This window comes from Microtus ochrogaster (assembly GCF_000317375.1).
Source record: "Microtus ochrogaster isolate Prairie Vole_2 chromosome 14 unlocalized genomic scaffold, MicOch1.0 chr14_random_2, whole genome shotgun sequence".
Taxonomy (NCBI): Eukaryota; Metazoa; Chordata; class Mammalia; order Rodentia; family Cricetidae; genus Microtus; species Microtus ochrogaster.
Window position 1 is genome coordinate 8,446,840 of NW_004949097.1, and position 13,696 is coordinate 8,460,535.

General features: G+C 38.5%; 1 protein-coding gene across 2 annotated transcripts in view; it reads right to left on the reverse strand.

Moving 5' to 3' along the window:
• The window catches only part of LOC101993851 (solute carrier organic anion transporter family member 1A5-like), an 86,729-nt gene that overhangs the window by 49,877 nt on the left and 23,156 nt on the right, over nt 1-13,696 (reverse strand). Inside the window, exons 3-5 of one of the 2 annotated variants that reach the window (XM_013352800.1) lie at nt 12,121-12,226; nt 6,218-6,359; nt 3,081-3,213 (exon numbers count right to left, since the gene is read on the reverse strand). In XM_013352800.1, the coding sequence (XP_013208254.1) occupies nt 3,081-3,213; nt 6,218-6,359; nt 12,121-12,180 (335 nt within the window). In that variant the 5' untranslated portion in view covers nt 12,181-12,226. Of the gene's footprint in view, nt 1-3,080; nt 3,214-6,217; nt 6,360-12,120; nt 12,230-13,696 lie in introns of both variants that reach the window. The other variant, XM_013352801.1, reaches the window with a different exon arrangement.

The window sequence follows — 13,696 nt, forward strand, 5'->3', positions numbered from 1 at the left end:
ATATATATGCCTTTTGACATATCAGATGCCTCCATGGGTACAGATGCCTCCATGGGTACAGATGCCTGTATGTAAGCCTGACAATCTAGATTGCATGTCAGGTCCAACAGAGTAGGCAGAGAGACACTACTCCTGGGAGTTGTTTTCTGACCTCTTATGAAAGCACGCACACTCCCTACCAGAACAAAACAGGTGAAAACAAACAAACAAAAAATAAAAAAGTCTGAATGAGGAATTTAAAATGTGGTCACTTAAGCCTAATAAAATCTTGAGATTTGGATATTGATGTAAGAATAGCCCCTCAATCAGAAGGCAAGGGAAATATAACTATCATGCTTCAGGGAACAATAGGGAATGTTCCAGGTCTCTACCAAACCCAGAATGATTCATCCACCACTACATGCAGATTCATGGGCAGTCTCATTCCTAGTTCTGAGCAAAAAGCAGAATTCTGCAGAATCTTCCACTGTTGGGGCTTGGGGTTATAACAGAAATGTATTCAACAGGCAGAAGTCCATGGGCTAAAGAAAAAGAAAATGGATATCAAATGTTAACCATCCTTATTCCTTCTAATTTGGCAGCTTAAGGCAATGAGACTTAATTGGTTTCTTCTGCCTACTCATAAAGACATCTCCATCTTCTATCTTTTAATTCTCAGGGATTGTTTCACGGTGCAAAGGATGAGATCACTTCGTGAAACCTCAGCCATTTGCTCTTCCGAAGACTTTATTTCATTATCATAAGTATTTCTATTATCTTTAGCAAGCTGAATGTATATTTGCCTTTCATCACTAGATAGATTTTTCAAACCTGATTCATAGTCTTCAGTTTTCCCTGAGCAGACTCATCTTTAGCCACTGGAAGCTTTCAGATATACTGATCGAGATCTTTTTGGTTTTCCAAGCAAAGTTAATTCTCCTTCTAATCGAAGCCTTCTTTTCAAACATTTTTGCCTGACTTCTTTCTCAAAAGATATCAAATGAGTTGGCGTTAGCTGGTCTTTAAACTTGCTCATAGCTTCTTTGTACGCTTTCCATTCAGCCTTAAAATTAGCTTCATACACTTTTGTTTTTCCTGAATCTGGTAGTTTCCTCCTTGATGCCACAATATTTCTAACGAGTTCTGAAAGTTTTGTATCTGAGTGTTTAACTTTAAATCTGGGTAGCTGTTCTGTAGAAAGTCAAAGAGATGAAGTCATGGGTTTCTTTGGAACGCATGTTTTTATCCTTGTTGGATGAAAAACATTTCCAAATACTGACAAGGTTGAGCAGCAAGGGCATGTGACCCTCCCAGCCCATGCACATCTCAGCCCCTGAGTGTCCGAGGGCCTTTAACATGCCCCACATTCCCTGGAACAGTGCATCGCTCTGGCCAACGATGTGCTGGCCCAGCACTGCTTGTAGATAGCCGTCTTGGTACAGACCATGGTGCCCACACAGCTGAGCAAGCCATCTGGGAACCCGGGCATTTGTTATCATGCTGGCTGAGCAAGAGGCACTGTGGGAAGCCTGGACTTCCGGTCTAAGGCAGGAGGTTGGGAAGACCTAGGTATTTTAAAACTACCTTAACTTCAAAATTGTACTCAAAAGGTATGTTACTTTGGAGAAGGGGATTTGCGTTTGTTTTCACAGAAAATGAGAAGCTATGGATTCATTCTGAGTTAAAAAACAAATCAGGTTTGATCAAGAAATAGCACCTGAGAAATCTCCAGTAGGAACAAATAACCCAGATGTCAGAGTTCTACATCCAGAACAGCCTCAAGACTGCTGCCTAAGATGATCAAGACTCACAAGATACTCCAGTCAGGACTTGATAATTCTAAATGTTCATTAGGTTCCCATAAGATTGTCAATGTCGCCGGGTTGTGGTGGCACACGCCTTTAATCCCAGCACTTTGGAGGCAGAGGCAGGTGGATCTCTGTGAGTTCGAGACCAGCCTGGTCTACAAGAGCTAGTTCCAGGACAGGCTCCAAAACCACAGAGAAACCCTGTCTCGAAAAACCAAACAAAAAAAAAAAGATTATCAATGTCTCCAACCAGCAAATATAGCCTGGAAAAATACTCCCTCATTCTCAAAAAATGGACTATAGATGTTCTTATTTTTTTAAAAAAAAAAAAAAGAGGGGAAAGTGGTGTATGAGAATAATCTATATTCTGTCAATTGTATTTTAAATAAATGCTGATTGGCCAGTAGCCAGGAAGGACGTATAGGTGGGATAACCAGACAGGAAGTAGAGGTGGGTCAATGAGAACAGGAGAATTCTGGGAAGAAGGAAGCTTATTCTCTGCAGTCCTGTTCAGACCACAGAAGCAAGATGTGACTGCCTTGCTGAAAAAGGTACTGAGCCATGTGGCTAATGAAGATAAGAATAATGGGCAAATATAAACTATAAGAGTTAAGAAGAAGCATGAGCTAATGGGCCAATCAGTTTATAACTAATGTAGTCCTTTGTGTGATTTCTTTGGGACTTAATGATTGCAGGAACCAAACAGGACAGAAATGCTGACCACAAAAAAGAGTAGAAAGGAGGCAGGAGGAAAAAGAAGATGCGGTAAGGAAGCCAAACAAATTCATTCTGACACCCAGGCAAACAAAAGAAAAAATTTAAAACTATCCCTAGAAAGCAGAAATAGTTAAAAATAATTTAAATTTTAAATTTTTCTGTATAAGATACTTTGCTAAACATGAAAATAAAAATTAATATTTACATTACTCTATCTCTTACTCATCTGTGCTTATATCAAACAGTATACCCCTTGTAACTGGAGTGTCTAAAGAGTGCTGATGAATGATGCAGCACAAGTTTAGGCAAATTCAGAGAATCCATTCAGGTGTCTCAACTTCCTGAAAGCAGTGTTTCAAATCCCCACTTCATAGTGAACTGGATTGATCCTTAAGGAGATCAAAGGTCAAAAGATTCACACATAATATTGGTAGAGTGCAGACCATATCTTCTAATTTCCATTTTAGCATTCCATACTTTGGGGGAACATTGCTCGTTCCAGGGAGGAAATTCTGAGCCTCATTTCATGTAGGGAAGAGTTGAACCTAAAATTTAATCAAAGCCTGGAATACTCACCGTCCCATCAGGAAATGAGGTAGTGATATTAAGAAACACCCTAGGCCCATAACCATACAACCAGCACCAATCATAATAGGCCTGTGCAGTTTTGTTCCAAAATAACTCACGAATACAATCAACAAAAGGTTTCCTAGAGAGGGGAATGAGAATGTTGTTTCAGTAAAGTATTAGCAGATCATAATCAACAGCCTCTCCATTGTTCAAATAGCCACCTTAAGAATTCACTATATAATTATGTATATATCAGTTGTGACCCTGATGAAAAGTTCTCTTCCATTCTGAAGAATATTAAATGCTCTATTCAGGAGTATCCAGCTCTTGGTAAAGCATTAAAAAGCAAGTTTTAGGCTACACATCACCTCTGATCTCTTTTCTCATGCCTACTCTAACTCTATGCAGAATCAAATGGATTCATATTTTTTAACTTAGTATTCAGCTCCTTAATTGTTCAATATGGCCAATCATGATGTCTGCTTATACTGTCACATCCTTCCTTAGACCAGACAATACTGTTAACAGAAATGTCAGAATTTTAACCTCCAACTGCATCGTAGATCTAGATTGCAGGAGTCAAAACTTCAAACCAAAAATTCATCTCTGTGGTTTAGTAGAAAGCTTAGGTTTAAAACTCAATTGGAAATCACATTCTGACTTAGGGGCCTTTGATAAACATGCTTAAGAAATGAAAGGAAAAGTATGGCCTGGTGGCACAGACCTGCCATCCCCAGTCATGAGGGTTGTAAGACAGTAAGTCTGAAAGATCAAAGATGGCCTGGGCAACAGAGTGAGTTCAAGACCAGTCTTGGAATCTTACTGTGAACTTCCTAAAAATAAAAAGTAAATAAAAGGACTAGACATCAATTAGTCGAAATCTGTCTAATATATGTGATACTTAGGTTCATTTAATCAGTATTATTCACAGAAGAAAGGGGAATTTAAAAGAAACAAATATATAAATAAGCACTCTACAAATCTCATACTTTCAGTTTGGTGAATATTTACTGTGCTCATACTATATATAAAGTAGGGATCAGAAAACTCAAACACACTTTTTAATGAGGTAGAAAATATTTTAGTGATGTTAAATATCTCAAAGATATTTGAAGACTGTTTATCTTTCAATTCTATTTCTCTCTAGTCTGCTATCTACATAGAAGAGATGGTGCATTATTTTGAATGGTATATGACCTACGTATGTCTATTTATTATGCTGTCTTTCTCTGAGACCAGTTATTGAGATCATCATGGAGAAGGTAATATTCCAGGACACCAACTGTTTGAACTCTGAGAATTTTTCTAGTCTATTGATGAACAACCATGAATGCACAGAATCTTGTCTTAAATCTCTATTGTTTGAAAGGAAAAGCCTCCCTTCTTCATATTAGGCTTAGATGGCCTTTACATTGCCTTGTTATCCCCCTCAAATAATTTGTAGGAAGGTGTGTGGTAAAAGGTAAGGCACTGTCTAGGCTGGGGAAGATTGCTGGCAAAACTACCAAAACTATCATTTGGTAGGGAAAGGCCTACCAACTGCTGCATTCACTGGTCAATGATTGCATTTAAGACTTCCCTTAAGTCACCTGCCAGTCTGTTTTGGTATCATCATTATCTCCTTTAATTAGGACTTTTTTACCTTTCGTTTAAAAACCACTAATTTCACAGAAATAAGAGTTTTCCATGAACTTGGGTAAGAATTGTTTTCAATAATCATTAACTAGACATTAGCATTTATGTTTGTGGTAGTGTAGAAAGCAACAGTGACTTGAGAAGTCATCATTCTGTCTCCAAAAGGCTTATAACCTTGTGGTTGTTGTAAATACTGCAAAATGCCATGCAGCCAATAATAAGTAGAAAATCACATGTAGATAATCTTTGCCTTGTTAAAATGCATAAATATTCCTTCTTGGCAGGATGTTTAAATGTTCTGATAATTATACTTCAGTGTAACTGCATTCCTTTTGACCTATATAGTTTCATTTTGTGCAATTAAAATATCCTAAAATCAGGTGGTATTGGGTTTTCAATAGGAGTCCTTAGCATAGAAAGATCATGACCCTCTTACAACCCCATACTGGCTCTCTGGCACCAGAAGGATAAAAGACACATTCCAGAGCAGGCCATAGTCTCTACCCATTTATCATCTCTGCACACTTCTCCAGGTTCATGTTCTAACAACTTACACCTAACCATAACACAGGGCTGACTTGATCCAAACACAAACTATTTGATGGTTCACCCCTGTACACATCTCCCCATCACATTTCCCTGTCCATTTCTCCTCCCGGATCACCTTTCCCCTTCAGGATATTGTCTTCCCTAGCTCAATGTGTTCCATAGGACCTTGGATAACAAATGGACAGCACGTGCTGCATCTAACACACTAGAACATGACTGAATCTATAAAAAGTCTATGTAAGACATTCATCCTGACTGCACTGGGAAAACCTAGGACACATGTAAGACTTTTATCTTGGGAGACAAGATGGAACAACCTCAAAGTGGGTTAGTTACTTCACAGTCCTGATTTTCATGGCTGTTTTGGTTGAATACATTAAAAACTTTTTCACTTTGAAGGAAATAAAAACTAAGAACAAAAGGTTTCCAGTTCACTTTGTTTATAGAAGGCATCTTTCCCTCCTTTACCCTTTATACTGTCATATTCCAGTACATTACCCTCATTACCCAAATCTTTGAAATTGTGTCTGACACAACTCAGACACAGGAAAGCATCCTCATCATCCTCAGTATCTATGAGTGGAGAGCTGCCAACTTCACAGGCACAGTGGAGGCAGAGAAGCATTTGTTCTTTCCTTCAGAACACTAGTTCCTCCAGGCTCCCACAGCAACCTTCTAAAATGCCTTGAAAAAGGCCTTAATGTCTGTCTGAGTTATCTAGTGATGGAATTATATATTAATATTCTAAATCCATTTCAATAATCAGAAAAAGAGGCCATATGAGGGTATATGTTAAAATATATATATTATCACAGGGACATTTAAATAAATGGTTACTCCTCACCCAGACCAGGCCATTCAATCACATCAGAAAGCATGTAATTAAGTCGGTTTAGATTATTTTATGCAGGAAATTAGAAGAGAATATAAATACACAATAATAAGTAAATGTAACTCACCAATCTCAAAACTCCCATTGATAAGTCCAACTGCAGTTGTGGGGATATTGAATTGCCTCTCTATTTGTGTGAGCATGGAAACCATGTAATTTGCTGATATTGATTTGACTACGTATGCCACTGTTAATGCCAACAGAAAAATCTAGGAAGAAAAACGTTTAAGAAAAAGTGAGAACTTTGTTTTCCAATTATATATCTACTATCTATTGACAAAACAGCCACTACCATGTTTAATTCTTTCCCAATTAAACAGTCAGTGAACATTCAAGAAACTTTAAGATGTAATCTCTCTTCTACCATAGTGTCCACACTCTGGAAATGCAGTTAGAATGGTAGGTTTGCAGCGGTGAGTTTTGTAAAAGGGTATGTCTGCATTTTTTTAAATCAGTGTACCTTATTCATACAGAAAGACATGGAGCTATTCAATGTAAGACACAGATAGGTCTTCTGTATTATATGGTTATCTCCAAGACAAATGCTGTCCACTTTAAGGAAGGTAAGACGCAGAACACAGAATTAAATCAAAGCATATTTCTGTTCATGTCTTCAGGAATGACTAGTCTCTGGATGTCCTTGACTATAATGATATTTTGTATGTAATATAATAAATAAAGTTTGCCCGAAGATCAGAGTGCAGAATTAAGTCAGTCATGGAGACCAGGCAGTCATGGCACACACCTTTAATCCCAGCACATGGGAGACAGAGGCAGACAGATCTCTGTGAGTTCAAGGCTATCTGAGTTATATCAGATTGTATCTATCCAAAAGAAAATTAGGGCTTACACAAAGGTGATCCCATCCATTGGGATCACATGTCTTTAATCCCAGCACTAGGGGGGGCAGAGACAGGAGTGATATGGTTGGGTGAAAAAAAAGTATAAGGCAGGAGACAGGAGTTCTGGATCAGTCTGAGGCTTCAGAGAGACAGATGCCATTTGAGTTTTCAGTCAGAGGATGCAGCCTGAGGTTTCATAGAGAGAGAATTCAATCTCAGGACTCATGGAAACAGGATCACACTTCACTGTGAGAAATTGTTAGAGGAAAAAGGTCTCTCTGATGGCTGACTACACTGCTTTTCTGATCTCTCAGCTTTCACCCCTAATATCTGACTCAGACATTTTATTATTAAGAATGAGAGTTTGTGCTACATCTGGTGAACAACTTTTAGGGTGAGAAATAGGGAAAAGCTGCTTGCCCATGGTTTTGCATCCACCAGCATAGGCTGCAGCTACACACAGCCAGAGTCACCACCTCACTGACTAGGTTTTCCTCTCTTCTCTCCTAGTAGACTTTTCTGGACCCCCTTCTCTGACCACTGGTTGAACCTGATCAGGCTCCTACTGTTCTATGCAGCAGCCGTCAGCTTCACCCTTCACCAGCATCTGAATTATCATTGGTGGCAGATTTGTTGAGACAGTTGGGATTCCTTAAAGGAGGAATTAAAAAAGAGCTTTTTCCCACATTAAAAAGTGAAAAAACCAAAAAAAAAAAGTGGAAACACTATTATGATGGGAAACTTAGGTCTCTGTATGAGTATGCACTGCATGATTCAAACCTGGAACAATTAGATGAAGGGACGAGACAAGAGCTCAGTGTCAGTCTGTTTCAGAGAGACAAATGCAGTTTGAGGATTCCGTCAGAGGATGCAGTTGAGGCTTGTGGACAGGGCATTCGGGACCACAGTAGTCTCATGATTTGGTAGAGCTAAAGGTTCTCTCTAGTAGCTAGCTACACAACTTCTCTGATCTCTCAGCTTTCAGCCCTTCATAGATATCTGACTTTGGGTTTTTATTATTGAGAACTATTAGAATTTGTGCTGTGCTTGGCTAGTTCAACAATTTGTCCTCCTTATATTCATGAGAAAAGCAAGCTACAGTCTCACTCATGGAGGCAATAGTCTCAGCAAAGGGACATGTTTTATGTTTCTTGCTGGGACAATATGCCCTATAGCCCTCTAACACAGTAGTCTAAGTGGTGTTCACGGCATATAAACCCAGGGCAGAATATTTCGGGTGTCTCTCAGGTGCAGGATAAAATGTGTCTGCTTCCTGATAAGACTCCTCACTACTTTTTTGAATGATGTAGTGAATGAGCCTTCTGTTTCCCTTAACTTATATCCCAGCAGTAGGTTGTTGGTAATATCATCCCAGCTTCCGAAATTTCTGAATCTCATCTGAAATAATAGGCAAACCATCCTGGATTAGGTTAGTGTTTACTGATTGGAATTTTTTTCATCATTATTAATTAATCTGGATTAACCTACGCAGAAACTTACACAAAAATAAATAAAATTGCAAAAGGATAGTTGAACAGTATTCTAGAAGTTTGTCTAACACTAAACGATATTGGCAGAACTATTCCCTCTCCCCACTACAAATCTTTCAGAGGATATAATTTGATTATTTCACATGTGTTTTATAGTTCAGGTCCTATATTTAAGGACAAGGTCTACCAAATTTTAAAAAATCAGAATGTAGAAGCTCATTTATTAGATTTATTTTTTGAACAAGAAAGAGAAGAAGGTAGTGAGCACATTGATCTTTCTCTAAACTATTTGGTTCTATTCAGAAAGTAAAAGAAACCAGTATCCATGTTGGCTCAGGACTACTAGTAAATAATGTCTTTATTTATAAAGTCAATCCTGCTGACTGTTCACATCAGCTTCTAGAGTCTGAAGCAAATGCTTTCATATCAGTCCTTTTGCTCCTATTAAGAGTCATCTTTTTTTTTCTTTTTTCCCTTCATCCTTTTCTTTGTGTATGGGTATGCATGTTTGTGTGAATGTGTTCATATATGTATAAGGGGAGACAAAAAAAACTATTGCAGGTTTAATTCCTCAAGCCTGATACATGTTTTTTATAGCAGAGACTCTCACATGTGGAATTGATCAAGGAACCAAGGCTGGGAGTCAGTGAGCAACAAGGATCTGCTAATTCCATCTCCCCCACCCTGGAATTGTAGTTATGTTTCACCATTTTTCGTTTCTATGGAGGCTTAGAGTCTGACCTCAGATCATCCTACTTCCAAGGTAACTATTTCACTGGTTGAGATATTGCCCCACAGCCTTGAGAAATTTCCCATTCTTTTCTGTAATGAATTTTATTGAACAAATATACGATTTGGTGATTTCATACATATGTAGGATCATCTGATTATCACTTTCTTTCTCTCCTCCCCTTGATGTTTCAATCAATACCCTCATTCCTAGCTTTCCCTTTTCAAGTTTCATAAGTTTTGGTTTAGGTTTTGTTACAAGTAGCTTAAAAAGGGCTATCTATGTAGACACTGGTTTAAAACTAAACATTGGTGTCTAGTAGGTCCTCAGTGTGTGCATGATTGAAGGTCATTAAGGCCATCATTTTCTCCTGTCCTGGAACACTATACTTAATGATTGTTTTCTAAACTTGTCTGGCACTGTAGACTGTTTGACCACCCTAACATTCTAGACAGTTCTAAAGTCAGAGAAGTCCAATTCATTTTTAAACAATCACCTTTAAATTTTGACTTGTAAACAGATGGTTTTAGCATCTTTCCATGACCTCCACATCAGTGTCTACTTTGTTCAACTCCAAAGTAACAGTGGTGACTTGATTGGGAATGGCCCCATAAGCTAGTAGATTTGAATGCCTGGCAACCATGTAATGGCATTATTAGCAGCTGTGGCCTTGTTGGAGAAAGTGTCAATGAGGGTGGATCTGAAGTTTCAGAAGCTTCAAGTGGGCCCAGTACCACTTTATTCCTGTTGCCTGTTGATCTGGGTGTAAAACTTTTGGATCCTTCTCGAGAACTGTATCTTCCTTGGACTCCCATGTTTCCCACCATGATAGTTATGGACTAAGTCTCAGAAGTTGTAACCCAGCCACAAATAAATGTTTTCCTTTATAGGAGTTACAGTAGTTATAGTATCTCTTCACAGCAATAGAAACCCTAAGACAGTAATCAAAGATGAGTGTTGGGAAATGTTTATGATACCTGGTGGTATTTCTCTATAAATGCTACTAATGTTAGCAACTGATAATCAGAATACCCATCATTACCCTTAGCTTTGAAGTTGGAGATGTGGCTCAGCATTTAAGACCACTGGCTGCTCTTTCTGAGGACTTGGATTCAGTCCTTAGCACCCACATTGTGTTTCAAAACTACCTGTATCATCAGTTCCAGGAATTCAACAACTTCTGTCCCCCAAGGATCCCAGACACACAAGCAGTACAACAACATACATGGGGGCAAAGCAACCATAAACATAAACAACATAAATTGAAAGTAATTGACATATTTAACAGTGGAGAGGGAGGTATAGGTCAGGGACAGAAGAATTGCCCATTGTGTTGAGCATCTGGGTCTAATTCCTCATACTACTTGAATAGGATGTCACTGAATGGTAAACTCACACACATACAGAGACAGACACAGAGAGGGATACACATACACAGAGGTCTCAGAATGATGGTTTTGTCTTAAAATGTAGGACTACCACTATCCTTTTCAGATGAAGTACAGACACATTGCACAAATTTTCCAAAGTGACACATTGAGTAAACATCTTTCAAAGGTTCAGATCAAGGGGCCCTAGGCTCCTCAGAATGTGAGAACTGAAGGATAACTTGAGGGGCTGGCTTTCAAAAATTCACACATCACTGCAGGTAAAAACACTTCCCAGGGCTGAGTCTGAGGCCTCCTCTCATTTACATTATTGTATGGAGTCCACTGCAGGTGAATGAGCTTGTGATAGGATGACTCAGGAGGCAGCAGCTTAGAGAGGAGCCTGGGAGGGGCTCTGCAGAGACTAGGGCAGTGCTCAGATTCCCTGAGTTAATGCACGTTCACATTTGGTGATCACACAAAAATGTCTTTAGAACTGTGAGATGGACAACTATCTCAAAACTACACAAACCGCAAACCACACAAACAGTAAAGAAAATGGATAGTTTTCTTACAAAATAATTGTAATATTGTCAAAACTCATAGACTATATTCATCTAACTAGATCATGAGCTTATCTCTGCATATTAATCAACAGACCACTTCTACTCAGGAACTGCTTCTTAGCTCTGACCCTTGATATTTTGTCAAAAACCCCTGAGAAGTGAGCACTGGCTGGACCTCTGACCTCAGGCCAAGTTCCAGCACGGTATAATACACATATAAAACATTTTAAGCCTCATGCTCCTTTAAGACCCCTTGCTGAGGGACTAATTCTACTCCTTCACCCAATAGCCTTTAAGATACCAGCCCACTTGGGCATGGTCTCTTTTGCTTTAAAAATCAGCGGTAGCTGTGCACTCTCTCTCTTGCTTTTGTCTCTGCTTCTGGCTGCTAGACTCCATTCCTATCACGAAGAGGACTGTTGTCTAAGACAGTGATCTATAAGTTTTCCACTTAAATAAATAGCACTTTTATTAATTATAATTCCAAACTGGTGTGAGAATGTTTTGTGACTTATGCCTTCATACCCCTAAAATAGTGATTCTCAACCTTCCTACTGATGCACCCTTTAATACAGTTCTTCATGTTCTGTTGGCCCAAACATAAAATTATTTTTATTTGATACTTCATAGCTCTAATTTTCCTACTGTTATGAATTGGAAAGTAAATAATTGTGCTTCCCAATTATCCTATGTGACCCCTCTGAAATGGTCTTCAACCACCCAAGGGAAGTGAAATCATAAGTTGAGAATTTGTCCTCAAAGTTAGTTTGAAAAATCTTTTTAGTTAAATAATTTTAGACAACCATATTAAATAAGTCAACTTCTTTAAGGCAATAAATTAAGAACACATTAAGCAAAATAGTTTTTAATGTTTAAAATTTCATATAAACTGAGCAATGTTACAAGAATTTTCAATGTTTACTTTGAAAGACTGTCGTAGCTATATACATGTACATATATCCAAATAATTCATACCTTCATTTTTGAAAAGCATGTCATCCCATGGGTTGCAACACTTTTCCCAGGTTCTCCCATGTTCTTTTGATGGCTTCCAGATGGTTATGTTTTAAATGTCTTACTGCTGCTTTTTCAAAAAAAAAAAAGCAAATAGTTGTTCATTAAATTATTTACTGAACTATAATGAATCATTCTAAAAATGAAAAAAAGCTATCATAGGTCTCTTATTCATGATTATCATTGTTGTGATAAAATACCAGGACAAAAATCAACTTAAGTGGAAAGGTTTTATTTTAACTCACAAATATTGTTCCCTGCTTTGTTCCTCGTGGCTTACACTGCCTGCTTTCTTAGACAACCCAGGACTACCTGCCCAGGTGTGTTACATCCACAGTGAGCCAGGCCATTCCACATCAATCTTCAATGAAGAAAATGTACCACAGAAAAGACCATGTCTCCTTGGGACATTTTCTCAATTAATAGTCTCCCTTCCCAAATGTCCCTAGCCTGTGTCAAGTTGATATTAAACTGTTCAGCACAGTTGTGGAGGTGGTTTAGTTGATAATGTTTGACTCTTATGATTGAGGCCATCAGTTTGAATTCTTGGCAATCAAGTGAAAACCTGGACTTCTCTACATCTGCCTGTAACCCAAATACTGGGAGGACCCAGACAGCAAGATCACTATAGTGTGCCGACCTGGTACTCTAACCAAATGAACAACTGACAAATTGGTGAAAAGACTCCATTATAAAAACTAAAATAGAGCATTCTATAGGAAGACATTCAGTATTGACTTGTATGCATATATAATATACACATCTGTATATGTGCACCTGTACCTGCACACATACATGTACATATATATCCATATGTACATCTTCACTGCATTCACATATATGTACACATAACCAATTGAATAGGAACAATTTATCTAATACCTTGAATATTATAAAATTTTCTAGGAAGTTTTTTATTCTGACTGATCATGAAAATAATGCAAAAAGAGAAGGTTTGGTTTGCTGTGGGAACTCCTTCAGTCAATAGCCTTTAAGATACCAGCCCACTTGGGCTTGGTCTCTTATACTATAAATGCAGCCATAAATATCTCTCTCTCTCTTTCTCTTTCTCTTTCAATTTCTCTCTCTCTCTCTCTCTCTCTCTCTCTCTCTCTCTCTCTCTCTCTCCTGCTGCTGCTGCTGCTGCTGAATTTGGTTCCTGTCACTGTTTGTGCAAAGGACTGTGATCTGTGAAAATATGGTTTCTAGCCATGAATAAGGGTCACATGGAGTCTACAATTGGTGAACCTAAAAAAGCTAAGTAAGAAGGTGAACCCAAGGAAAAACATATAGTTATCCTCTTGGCTATGGGAAGTAGACAAAATTGCCTGGGAGAAAATTGGGATCTTGGGGGTAGGGTGGGATGGGGGTAAGGGGAGATGGGGAGAGAAAAGGGAGAAGGGAAGGATGGGGGGAACTTGGGCAAAAAGGATGATTGGGATAAAGGAAGGTTTGATAGGAGAGCACGGAAGCACAATTCTTAGTTAAGGGAGCCACCTTAGGGTTGGCAAGAGACTTGAACCTAGAGTGGCTCCCA